The sequence below is a fragment of the Hemiscyllium ocellatum genome, chromosome 3 (genome assembly GCF_020745735.1).
Source record: "Hemiscyllium ocellatum isolate sHemOce1 chromosome 3, sHemOce1.pat.X.cur, whole genome shotgun sequence".
Lineage (NCBI taxonomy): Eukaryota > Metazoa > Chordata > Chondrichthyes > Orectolobiformes > Hemiscylliidae > Hemiscyllium > Hemiscyllium ocellatum.
Genome location: NC_083403.1, coordinates 67,767,666 through 67,781,956, shown reverse-complemented (window position 1 = coordinate 67,781,956; position 14,291 = coordinate 67,767,666). Strand labels below are relative to the sequence as shown.

The window sequence follows — 14,291 nt, the reverse complement described above, 5'->3', positions numbered from 1 at the left end:
TTATATTCAATACCTGAAATTCCAAAGTAAATCTCTGTTGCATAGACTCATTCTCTTCTTGTCTAATTCTATGGGTCTGAGATTTTGTCACAACATAGTCATGAAACAATCTAGGATATTCTTCCTGTATCATTTCAGTTCTTTTCACCTTCACTGGTTGTTCAATCTGCCTTGATGAGGCCAAAGTTATTTGACCCTGTTAGGTCACATCTCAAATTAAAATAAATTCCTTTGTTACAGATGATGTAATGGTCATATGGAGATCTGCAAGGAAATACTTCAAAATGTAAGGAAATACCCAGAACCTCCAGTGGTGTCATTCACATTGTTACTATTACAAAAAGATCATAATTGTCCTCAGCCATCTTTCCCTTTTTAGTGGACTCTAAGGAAACTTGTTCTCTCTGCACTACCATTACAGTTCCAATACCTTTTTTCTTTCCTGATATGCCCTTTTCTGAAGCTTCTTTAGGCATTCCATTTACTGCAATCAGTCTCCCATTTAACTTCCAAGAATTGGTTTTGGCACGTTCAGTTTGTTACAATTACAACATGCAAACTTCTTTCTCTTACTTATTCCTTCCAGCTTTTCTTCCTTTTACTTTGGTGTCCTTCTGTCTGTTCTCTAAAAGTAGTCCATGATCTGCAGATTTTCTATTCCTTCAATTTCCTTACAGATCTCCATATGACCACCACGCATCTATAACTGTCTGTGCAAGATATTATAGTTATCTGTCAGAACTGCTACATCACTAAGCTTTGGTATTCGACACTCATCTAAATATTTTTTTTGTAATCTTTGCTATATCGGAATTCTTCCATGATCATATTTCCCTTACATTTTCAATTTTTAAATTTGCATTTATTGATCCAAAGCACTGATCCCACAGCATTTTTCTTCACACATGGAAATTCTATAAATGTCTTACTATGTTTATGCTTTATTGTTCTAAATTTTAATTGATAAATTTCAGAGCACAAGATTGTCATACTCTGTAAATGGTTCATCTGACAAACTGTGTCCACAGTCATAGTTATAGTCGTAACTTGTGGTAAAAAGTTACATCTTGTGTCTCAGAATGAGAAAATCTGCAACCAGATTTCCTTGCATTACAAGAACACAAGAAACCATAGAAATGAGTACATGCCAAAGTGAACTGGAAACAGTACCACGTGTTGGTCTATAACTATTGGAAGTCAATAAATGTTGATACTTACCAGATGTTATAAAACTACTGACATTGTATTAAGGTAATTTTTAAATGTGTTGATAACAGATAATTGTGTAATTGCATTTTACAAAATTTTGAATTATTTCTATATAGGAATGGAGACAAACACACTCTAATAGCATCATGTGGCACTGTAGAAAGAACTATCTTTTGTGAAGATGTCTTTGCTGAAGTACTTTCTAAATGGCAAACTACTCAGTAATTTCCTTGTTTCACTTTCACACTGGCCAAGCAATTTACTGATCTCTTACAAAATAACACTATCCTTTACACCAGATTTCTCAGCTCATGACTTTATGTTTAAACACTCTTTTAGGGTGAGCTTAAATTTGCTTAAGTCTAACATTAATAGAAAAGTTGGAGAAAAAGAAGACAAAGTGAAGATGAGTCATGATACATCAGGAATGGTTTTAGAGAGTTCAGTGCTGGTCAAAAGATTGTGAAAGACCGTCAAGGTGATAAAGAAAAGAAGGTGATTATAAGTTACTGGAAATAGAACAACTACATTCACATATTTAGTAAAAATTGAAAAGATTTCATCAGTGTCACAGAACATGAAAAATCCTCCTAATGTCTAAATGCCCCCTACAGTCTACACTTAAAGTCAGAAAGAAAATGCAGGTAGTTAAGAAACAAGCAAAAATTTGAGATATTCAAAATTGAAAGCATGTAAGTATTGCAGAAATTCACGAGTATAACAAAGGTGTGTCAGGGACCTTAATTAAGGCAAATGTAACAGGCCTAACCATTAAATGGAGTTGGTAGTTAAGGCAGCTGAAAATGTGTTGCTGGAAAAGCGCAGCATGTCAGGCAGCATCCAAGGAGCAGGAGAATCGAAGTTTCGGGCATGAGCCCTTCTTCAGGAATGAGGAAAGTGTGTCCAGCAGGCTAAGATAAAAGGTAGGGAGGAGGGACTTGGGGGAGGGGCGTTGGAAATGTGATAGGTGGAAGGAGGTTAAGGTGAGGGTGATAGGCCGGAGTGGGGGTGGGGGCGGAGAGATCAGGAAGAAGATTGCAGGTTAGGAAGGTGGTGCTGAGTTCGAGGGTTGAGACTGAGACAAGGAGGGGGGGGGGGAGGGGAAATTAGGAAACTGGAGAAATCTGAGTTCATCTCTTGTGGTTGGAGGGTTCCTAGGCGGAAGATGAGGCACTCTTCCTCCAGCCGTCGTGTTGCTATGGTCTGGCGATGGAGGAGTCCAAGGACCTGCATGTCCTTGGTGGATCCCCCACTTTGTCTCAGTCAAATCCCTCAACCTCAGAATAGATAGGAAGAAAGAAGAAAATATTTTTCTTTTCATTATTTCTTGTCAAGTAATGATGTTTTTGGAAAATAAATATTGGACTTAAGGAAAATGACTTTTTTTCACATGTTAATTACTCTGGAAATACTGGTCACATGTTTTAGTTATAAACTAACAAAAGCAAATATGCAATCCAACCTTTTAGATGTTCTGTTGTTGGGGGCATTGGTTAGTTTTACAGTATTTTGGGAAAATATGCGAATACATTATTTTACTTTAATGCATATCTTGTCTTTTTTAATAGAAACAGAGTGTAGCATATTGTAAGAACTGTGCATTTTGTTCCATTCTCCTCTCCCTTCCACTGTGTTAAGGAGGTGTTAATGAAGTTAGCTCAGCAATGTCTGCTTGCTATGAATTCATTTAATGAGTTATTTTTAGTGCAACTCAGAGCTGTGTGAAATACTTATTTTAGGCTTTAATAGAGCCATGGTAACTTGTGGACAGTTATGACTGCTAAATACTTTGAATATTGGCTTTGAGGGATAGAATAGTTTTTAACCGTACATAATAATATGGATATCTGTAGGAAATAAAACAAATGAACAAGATAAAACAAAAAAAACTGGAAATAACTTGATGTTTCTCTGTTCTTATCTTCAGAATTGATAAGCCACTGAGATATGTAAGGGTGGCAGCAAATACACAGCTGCTAAAAAGCAGCAACTGGGATGGATTAAAAGATACCATTACCCAGTCACCCAGAAATTCTTCCATGGAATTAATTAGCAAATTGTCTCTCGGGTGGATTTCAACAACTTGCCACAGTTTCCATTAAAATTCCATTAAATTTGGCTACATCAAGTTTTGGCTTGTGGCCTATCCCAATACGATGATGGTGAGAGAACTATTCCGTGAACACCCTGATTTTTTTTAAAACATGTCCATGTTGAGAAGGCGATGTCGATAAATGATGGCCAGTCTTACCAACAAAAACATTCACATTTAACAGCAGTCAGGCTTACAAATACTATTGAAGTGCATAAGTTCTGTATTCTCTCCCTCAAGTAATAATTACTGTTGAGAAACTTTGAGTAATTAGCTTTTAGTTTCAGTGACTCAAAAGGAAAACCTGCACATTTTGTCAACATTCCCATTTGCCTTTATGCATTTTCCAAAAAAATTGTGAAATTAGATTTCAATAACTAGATGAGAAAATTAACAAAGATTTAGTGATTTTCCAAGGTAATGAAATGAAAAAGAATTTAGTCATAATTTTTAACTGTTTCTATAGTGATGATTACACTCAAAATTCAATTAACGAATTGGATTTATGAAAACAAAGTTAAAAATAAATAGCAAGGGACAGTAATGTAAATTAGTCACAAATTTTCAAGTTTATCTAAAGTAAAATATTTGAGTTACCCTCACTATAAAGTGATGTCAGTGCAAGAAAAGCAGCTGTTCTGTCTTTTTTATATGATAGGTCATTCTCCCAGTAGTGTGTTTGAAGATGGGGGTAGATGGGGAAGTTTGTTTAAAAGATGTGTGATCTGCCCACCTCTTTCCCATTCACAACTGACCTCATCCCATCCCAATATGGGAGACAGAAGTTGTCAGGCAGCTTTTGCACACTATTGAAACTATTAAAAACCTTAATGGCCAATTAGTAGCCATCTCATTGTTTGTTAACTCAAGAAAGTTTGGTTAATTTAGTTCCTTTTAAAACACATGCTCCTTTAGTTATGGGAGGAAGTTTATCCACAAGGGGAATGTTCCATTTTTAAATTAATCTTGTTGCAACCAAGGAAGGGGGTGGGTGAATAAAAAAGGGGAGCCAATTAACCAAATGGATTATCCAGGATTGACAAATCGGGGAGTCTAGGCATAAATTAATCAATAAATTGAGACATGAAAGGGCCTAATTGAGGTATCAGACATTGGTAAGTGGATGGGCTGGCAGTTCACTAAGAACCAACCTTTCTTGCTTACTATTTAAAAAACACCAACACTGTTGTGATTTTGATTGTAGATTTATTTACCTGTGCTTTCATTGGCAAAGAATTAAATATTTCAACTGTTTGGTCAGTCTGTTCATAGTGCTCAATACCTTTTTATTGTTTAAAATCTGATTGAAGATTTGTAGCTCGGGTATCCGTTGTTGTGGTTCTGCTTGCAGAGCTGGAAGTTTTTGCTGCAAACGTTTCGTTCCCTGGCTAGGGAACATCATCAGTGCTGTTGGAGCCTCGTGTGAAGCGCTGCTTTGATGTTTCTTCCGGTATTTATATTGGTTTGTTCTTGCCGCTTCCAGGTGTCAGTTTCAGCTGTAGTGGTTTGTATATGGTGTCCAGGTCAATGTGTCTGTTAATGGAGTTTGTGGATGAATGCCATGCTTCTAGGAATTCTCTGGCTGTTCTCTGTCTGGCTTGTCCTATGATAGTGGTGTTTTCCCAGTCAAATTCATGTTGCTGGTTGTCTGTGTATGGCTACTAGAGATAGCTGGTCGTGTCGTTTTGTGGCTAGCTGATGTTCATGGATGCGGATTGTTAGCTGTCTTCCTGTTTGTCCTATATAGTGTTTTGTGCAGTCCTTGCATGGTATTTTGTAAACTACGTTAGTTTGGCTCATGCTGGGTATTGGGTCCTTTGTTCTAGTGAGTTGTCTGAGCGTGGATGTTGGCTTGTGTGCTGTTATGAGTCCTAAGGGTCGCAGTAGTCTGGCTGTCAGTTCTGAGACGCTCCTGATGTATGGTAGTGTGGCTAGTCCTTTTGGTTGTGGCATGTCCTCGTTCCTCGGTCTATCTCTTAGGCATCTGGTGATAAAGTTGCGTGGGTATCCGTTTTTGGCGAATACCTTGTATAGATGTTCCTCTTCCTCTTTTCGCAGTTCTGGTGTACTGTAGTGTGTTGTGGCCCTTTTGAATAGTGTCCTTTTTATTGAGTGGCATTAGACAGATGAAATTCATGTATACTGCAATCAGATCCCTCAGTCCGAAAATGTCTACTCGGAGGTGCTGGCATTACTGAAAAGTAGCATTTGCTGTAGACCTAATGAATTCCAGCATAGCTGGTGCCAATTGCCATCTTGTTGAAATTGGTAGCCAGTGTGTTGTGTGTTTGGACTGGAAGCATACAGAGGAGGCATATCATCACAGGAATACTGGAACAAGAGTGAGCTTACTCAACCATAGGTGATCACTAACTCAAAGTCATAATCTCACACTATTCTATTATGCCTTGTGGAAACAAGTAACTACAAATATTATAATTTTCATCATGAATGTAACTAAAAACAGAGCTTCCATATCCTCTGGGTCAAAATATTTACCATACTCTGAGTGAAGTTCCTCCCCATCTCAGTCGTCCTTGGCTTGCCTTTTTATTCTGAGACTGTGTTCTTTGGTTCTAGACTTCACAGCCAGGGATAACATCCTTTCTACATCAACCTTGTCTATCTCTTTAAGAATTTTATAAACTTCTATGAGATCATTTCTCATTCTTTAAACTCCAGAGAATACAAGCCCAGTCTCCTCCATCTCTCTTCATAGGACAGTCCTATTATCCCTGCAATTAGTTTGATTAACCTTTGCTAGATTCCTTATGAGGGAAGTATATGGGGACTAGCACTGCACAGCATATTCCAGGTGCAGTCTCAACAGTATACTATATATTTGAAGCAGTATTACTTTCTCCTGTTCTCAAATTTTCTTGCAATAAATGCTAACATACCATTTGCCTTCCAATTTGCTTGCTGCACCGGCATGCTGGCTTTCAGTGACTTTTGAACAAGGATGCCTAAGTTCCTTTGGGATACGTTCAATCTCTCAACATTTAAGGAATACTCTGAACACTTGTTCTTTCTACCAAAGTAAACAGCCTCACAACTGTCCCCATTATATTCCAGCCACCATACTTTGGCCCACTCACAGTCTGTCTAAATTCCACTGAAGCCTCTTTGCACCCTCTTCACAGCACGTATTCTCCCGCAAGCTTTGCATCATCTGCAAACTTGGAAATTTTACAGTTGGCATTCACATCCAAATCATTCTTCTAAATTGTGAACAGCTGGGACCCAAGCACTGATCTTTACAGTAACTGACTAGTCATATGCTTTCAACCCGAGAATGAACCTATTTATTCCCATTCTCAGCTTTCTGCCTATTAACCAATCCTCAATCTTTGCTAGTATATTAGCCAATCACATGCACTTTGATTTTGATTAGCAAGATTTGGTTAGCACAGTTGGTTGGACAGCTGGTTATGCCAGCAGTGCGGGTTCAATTCCCACTCCAGCTGATGTCACTGTGAAGGTCCTACCTTCCCAATCTCACCCCTGCCCGAGGCACATGGCCCCCAGGTTAAACTCTCCATTACTCATCTCTCTTTATTGAGACAATGATTCTCTGGGACTACGGCAAATTACCTGTTTTATTTAATAACCTCTTGTGTGAAACTTTATCAGAAGCCTTCTGAAAATCTATAATACACTACTTCTCATTTACTGTTGGTAACATCTTCAAAAAGTTCTATTCAGTTTGCAAATATTATTTCCACCTCATGTTGGCTCTGTCCAATCAGACAATTATTTTCAAATATTCACCAGTCACATCCTTTATAATAGATTCTAGTATCAATACACACTCTGTCATTGAGACCACTATAACAATCCAGCTACCCCAAATAAAATCCCATATTCCCAAGGCTCAACTGTTCCCCACCTTCCTAACTCTCTGTTATTCACCAACACACTGCCTTTTATCTGACAATCCTGAAATAAACATCATTGCAAAATAACCGTTCTATAACTTCATTATCTAAAAAACATGAGAAATCCAATGAGTGTGCCAATCATTTATGCACACTCCCATAACGATGCCATATGGGTAACTTTGTCTGACTTAGTTTCATTTAAAGCATTAGCACAACAGCTGCAATATGGTTAGTAAAAGCCTACAGACTTCCCACGGGTAGGTGACCTTCCAGGATGACTGAGGCCAGCTCTGGATCTTGAAGTTCTTGTAACGGGGTACACAACATTGACATTAATGACAGCAGACTGGGCTGGAAGGCTGATTATTGATGTGGCAAGAGTGGGAGCATTAAAGCTAATATCCTGAGTGTTAACATTAATTCCACAGTCCATGGTGCCAATTTCACTCAACCAGCTGGTGCCTCAGGAATCCTGGTTATAGGCTGGAGTGGTATTCACAACTAAGATGGCAGCAGTTTGAGTCTGCATGACACTAAAGAGAGATTTCATCACTTCAGCGTGAGCTTCCACTTCCAACTCAGGTGGCTCCTGTTTGTGGTACAAAGGTCGCGGGAACATGGACTGTCAGATGCTGAATTAGAAATAGTTTCTGCATGTACTCTTATGGAGTTGGTCACTGCTTTCCCACTGGAGAGCATCAATTATAAGATCTATAATGAATCATTGTGTCAAATGGGAGCCGAAATTCCCCCATGCTCCTGGGCAATGACAGCTGCTTCCTTGGCAGGCCAGTTAACGAGCATGTCCACCAGCCATTCTCTAACTGTCATCCCATTAAAGTCCAGTCTAAATCCCATGTAGAAGAACTCATGTATGACCTCATCCATTGAGAAGCTGGCATCAATCCCATCCTTTCCTCACTGGCCAGACTGCAGCCCCCTCACACTTGGCAATGTGCCACAGGCAGATCCTACTTCTGCATTATGATCTGAAACCATGCTATGTCTGTTGCTGTGAGGGTCAGGTCACCTTTTTGTGTTTTGCCATCCTTAGTTTGTTGTCCCTTTCAGCTTTCAATTGCTGGCAGGTGGTTCTTCGGTAGCATAAACGTAGAAGAGAGATTTAGAGTAAAAGATGAATGGCTGGGGCAGCAGGAACCATGTGGTGCCTATTTCCACCATCTGCAGCTTATATCATAACAGATTGCAAGATGATAATGAAATGTGAAAAGGTGCATTGGTTTGCAGCTGCTGTTATCTGTTCTGGGCCAGCTTGCTTTGCAAAAGAGAGGAACGCATTCAATGAGTGAATGCACTATGTTTGGGTGATTTAGCTTCATTGTGTGCAAGATTTGAGGTGCGAGTGAGAGGCTTCTATCAGTGCTAAGAAGAAGCATATGAATTATCTCGATGGTAAATGTCTGAAAAGGATGTGGCATATGTGGAGCAATGTGAGAGGCTAGTGGTGCAATTGATGGTATTTGGTATGTAATGATTCATTCGCTAGTATTAATCACTTGAGCAAGATATTCCTGTCCTTCTCACTGGTCCCATTGACAGTGAGCAGTGACACATCTGGTTTAGAAGCAATTTTTGAAACAGACTTTCTATCTTTTGACCACTGATAACACCTTAGGAAAAAGCCTTGTATTAACAAGGCAGAATTATCTCGGGAAATAAATAAATCTTACACCTCATGTGTTTATTCTTAAAATTATAATCCATCATCAAAGAAATCTGGAATTTATTCCACATAGATGAAGCAACAAACTGGTTTAGTTATATTTTATTAATTTAGCTATGTTAATATTGGCTTAGTTATTTCTTAACCCAATATACTTCTTTAGCATTGCATTCCTATTAACTTCACCAATGTGCCCATGAACTGTCAGCAGTCAACTAGAAAAGTGAAAGGTGTGTGGAATTCTGACAACTGTAACATCAAACAGAATTCAATCAATAGTCATTCAGATTTGCACTTATCCAAACTTCACTCATTACTGCTTCTTGCCAAAGAACTTTTACCAAATAGACAAAAAAAACTTTTCTTCTATTTACTCACACTATTTATCTTTCTTGTGGAGGTAAAACCAAGCAAAGCTAATAATGTAAATGTTAAAGTCAGTTTGAAATGTTCATGAACAGCCAGGTATAGAGGCAAGTGACTGCTGTCTATTATCTGGGCTGAATTTTCCCACAATGGGATTGGACAAGAATCACTCCAGTCATGGTCGACCTTTGTAATTATACCAGCATCCCAACCATCTCACTCAGAATACAATTCAGATGCAGGTGGGAAGTTGGCAAGGTGTTGGTGGATTTACCACTCTGGCTGATTAAGTTATCCATGAATCTCTGGGTCCACGGTCTCTGGGAGCAGACGATCCCACTCTAGGTCACAAGTCTGTTATCATGTTGCAATCGTGACTTTGAACCAGATACCTCAGATGATCAATTCCCTTTACAATAAATAACTAGGTCATCATAAGATCCATTCTTGCCTAGTTTGGTTTCCACAAGGCTGCAAGTGTAGAAGGATTCAAACTAAACTTGCTATTTTTTCCCATATTGAAAGTAAAATACCAATGTTTCATTTGTGGATACTCAAAGGGACCTTACTGGGAGGTAGAATACTTTCAAAGGTGTGGTTATAGTGATGGGCCTGGGCCACAGCCCAAGTGGGAGGTGTGGAACTCACCATTATATGCAGACTAAAACAAAACTTGACCCCATTCAAATCAATTGAGCCCTAAGGAAGGCCACACACATTACTAAAATACACAATTCCTTTAGCTGCAGATTGTGTCTCCAACTGACGTACTTCAAGGAAGGGTACTGTTTGTTTGTTATGGACTTGCTGTTACCAGAAAACATATTAACTTCACTTCTTCAACGTGAATTACACAAAAAATGTCATACAAAATTTTAGTACCAGACGCAAACAAGAGAAACAGATAAATTTACATCATGGCTGTTTTTGACACTTAAAGCAGAGTTTTTCATTTCAGACCAAACTTTTGCAACAAGTTTTGTTCTCATTTTTATTTCCTTGCTTGTTACATTTGAGGATTGTCATACTTGTGATTGTGCTGAACTAATTGCTTGTCAGGCATGGGATCTATTTGAAGAATTAAGATCACTTGCTTCAGTGGAATGTATAGCAATTTATGACTGACTCTAAGCCTACACTCTGAAGTTTGAATTCAGTGACTGTGGTCTTTGTGTCATGTTGAAAACATTTTTTCCTGACCCTAAAAGTATGTAGCACATTCCACAGATGTCCATAGCTCAGACAGATTACTATTCATTTTCTCACAAGAAACAGTGATATGTTTTTTTCTCCAGCCTAGTGAGAAACTCCCATCTGACTGGGCAGCTTTTATTGCACCTCCTGCTGATCATCATTTCCCTTCACTGCCACCCCACTTCGCAAATGTCTGCATCTGCATTCAGGAGCAAATACAAATAGAAGAATTCATGATGTTGGTCTTTTCAACAATTTTCATCCCACACTTATTTTTAATTACTCCTATGTTGTCTTGGAAATTACTATTTTTCCCTTATAGGAATCAGCAGAATACAGGCACATATGCCTTTGATTTGGAAAGAGAAACAGACCTCAAGATAAACACTTCCGGCATTTGCTCCCCCATGAAAATGCTCTGTCATTTTTTCCATCTTCAAAAGTTTATGTTGGCCCAAAGACTACCATGGCTTTGTATTTCAGCTTTGATTTATATTTGATATCCACTGTAATTACTTATTCTTTCCCTGTCTGCGTGATTGACGGCACTTCATCTCCTCCCCTTCTCCATATGCTTCTCTTCAGTCCCTTTCCCCTTATCTGTCTCATTCATTTCTTGCATTTCCAGGTATTGATTTTAACTTCCTGCTTTTAGTATACCTACATCCAGTTACGATTCAGTTATTATTATTCACTGATTGATTCATGGTCACATTAAACTGGGTGATTTAACTCAGTTCCCTTCATCTACAACCTGCATCTTCGCTGAACCAGACAGGCCTAATGTATTCCCATTTAAATCTTGCTGACAAAACTGACATGATTTGATAAATAGATGAGAATGTGGCCCTGGGACAGATGAAATATAGAGCATACGTAGTGGAAAGGTCAGTAACAGTTTCCTTTTACTGATACAAAAGAGAGAGAGAAAATGAGAACAATAGCAGAAAAGTATAAAATAACTACTCTGCGTTTAACCTAGAGTATGCTAAGCAACTAACACCTTAAATACAATTTTCCACATTTCTAAATTATGTTCTTTTCCGAATTACCTGATTAAAAATGTGCAAACACATTTCTTACAGTATTTTTAAAAGTTACCATCTTCATCTGAACACAGCATTGACATTAAAAAAGCTCTTTATATAAATTCTATTGGTTACCTCACTGTACAAGTTCTGTCTTCCCCTTGGATGAATGGCTTCAAGGTTGGTAGATTTCCCCATGATATTATCTTCTGCGCTGATGGATAGACCGCTGCTTTCCCCAGAGCCAGTAGCTGGATAAAACAATCCCAGGGCGGTTAGGGAGAAAGTACACAGCCAGGGTGAAATCCAAGCCATTTCCACCCTCTCCTGACACAGTCTTTTCTTCACGTTGTTGTCAGTCTTTTTCTCGAATCTGCTTGCTCCTCCGGCTTTGAAACTTCAGTTGTTTTTTATTTCCCCCCGTTCCCCCCTCACCGCCTTCAGTTGCCAGATGTGTCACTTTAAGTAGTCTAACGACAGCCCTAAAAAAAATGCTTTCACTTCCTTTCCCAGCTTCTGCTCCGCTTTTTTCCTCCACCCCAGAGGCTCCTCTTAAACAAAGTACAGCTGGACACTGTTTGGAACAAACTCAATCGAAAAGAGATTTGAATTGCAGGAAAATTTAGCAGTTCTCATTCACCTTATCTCGATTTCACCAGGATACAGATTGAGGCTATATTCAGCCCTGGATTCCTTTACAGGTCCAGCTCTCCCTCAGCTCCAGATCAGCAGGCTCTGCCTCATAGTTTGCTGCCCAAACTCACCGCTAAGATTTTTGCAAATAGTCCACAACAGCTTCCTGCCTGTACGTCTTCCAAATTTCTTCAGGTCATGCCATAGAGGGACTTGCTGGATTTATGTAAAATAGGAATTTGAAATTTAATGAATGAATAAATCAGCAGAAAGGAAGAATTTTCCACAAATACAAAGAGTATATTGTGAAACTGGTGAACAAGAACCTTTCTGTACGCAGCATGATATAAAGAAGAAAATAACATCCCTCCAGTAATATAAGTTTGAGCATCCCCAGATTCTGTTTTACTATAATAATTTGGTCATAATTTTGCAACACAGATATAAATATATATTGCAAGGAAAACCCCTTCACTACTTATTTTCCTAAGAGTTAGAATTTCATCAATTAAAATCCCCTGGATAGTATCTGAGTTAAATGTCAGTTATCTAGATTTGTAGCATTTCCTTCTGGCTGTCTTCTGTTCTCTAATTGATATACAAGTTAACATTGAATCTGGACTCTAATAGAAAGCAACCAATAATTCTAAATGTGCAAAGTTACTTACAATCATAGGTTCAGAATTTGTGGGATGTGGGCATCGCTGGCTGGCAGCGTTTATTGCCCATCCCTAGTTGCCCTTGAGAAGGTGGTGACGAGCTGCCTTCTTGAACCACTGCAGTCCACATGCTGTGGGTTGACCAACAATCCCTTGGGGAGTGAATCCCAGGATTGTGACGCAGTAACAGTGAAGGAATGGTGGCATATTTCCAAGTCAGGATGGCGAGTGGTTTGAAGGGGAACTTGCAGGCATTGGTGTTCCCATGAGTCCGCTGCCCTTGACCTTCTAGGTGGAAGCAGTTATTGGTTTGGAAGATGCTGTCTAATGATCTCCAGTGAATCTCTGTAATGCACATTATAGGTAGTACACACTGCTGCGACTTAATGTCAGTGATGAAGAGATGTGGTGCTAATAAAGCGGGCTGCTTAAACCTGTTTAATGTCAAGATTTTTGGGGTATTATTGGAGCTGCACCCATCCAGGCAAATGGGAATTATTCCATCACAATCCCGACTTGTGTCTTGTACATGGTGGACAGGCTGTGGGGAGACAGGAGATGAACTACTCGCCACAGTATTTCTGGACTCTGACCTGTTGTTGTAGCCATTGTGTTTTTGTGGTGAGTGCAGTTGAGAATCTGGTCAATGATGACCCCAAGGATATTGGTAGTGGGGAATTCAGTGATGGTAACACTATTGAATGTCAAGGAGTGGTAGTTAGATTGTCTCTTATTGGAGATGACCATAGCCTGCATTTGTGTGGTGTGAATGTTACTTGCCACCTAACAGCCCAAGCCTGGATATTGTCCAGAAGTTGTTGCATTTGAACATGGACTGCTTCACTATGTGAGAATAGTGCTGAACATTATGCAATCATTGGCAAACACCCCCACTTCTGACCTTATGATGAAGGAAAGTCATTGATGAAGCAGCTGAAAATGATTGGGCTAAGAACATTGCCAAGGTGGCTCAGTAGTTAGCACTGCTGTCTCACAGTGCCAGGGATTCGGATCTGATTTTGGCCTCAGGTGTGGAGTTTGCACATTCTCCATGCGTCTGCGTGGGTTTCCTCCCACAATCCAAAGGTGTGCAGGTCAGGTGAATTGGCCATGCTAAATTGTTCCATAGTGTTCAGGGATGTGTAGATTAGGTGCATTGTTAGGGGTAAAATGTAGAGTGATTGGGGAGTGAATGGATCTGGGCGAGTTACTGTTTGGAGGATCGATGTGGACTTGTTGGGCCAAATGGCCTGTTTCCACACTGTAGGGATTCTAAGAGTACTAGAAGAGCTTGTCGAGGGGAGCAGCAAGTTCTGGAACACATCTTCGGTACTGTTGTCAGAATGTTGCCGGGGCCCATAGCCTTTCCAGTATCCAGTACCTCCATTTGTTTCTTGATATCATATGGTGAGAATTGAGTTGGCTGAAGACTGGTATCTGTAATGGTGGGAATAACTGGAGAAGGCTGAGATGAATCATTCACTCAGCACTTCTGGCTGAAGATTGTTGCAAATGTTTTAGCCTTATCTTTTACACTGATGAGTT

General features: G+C 39.4%; 1 protein-coding gene across 1 annotated transcript in view; it reads right to left on the bottom strand.

Annotated features, from left to right (window-relative positions):
- Positions 1-12,153, bottom strand: part of lama4 (laminin, alpha 4) — a 184,879-nt gene extending 172,726 nt beyond the window's left edge. Inside the window, exon 1 of the mRNA XM_060850742.1 lies at positions 11,590-12,153. Coding sequence (XP_060706725.1) covers positions 11,590-11,769 — 180 coding nt within the window. The 5' untranslated portion in view covers positions 11,770-12,153. The remainder of the gene's footprint in view (positions 1-11,589) is intronic.
- Positions 12,154-14,291: the final 2,138 nt, after the last annotated feature.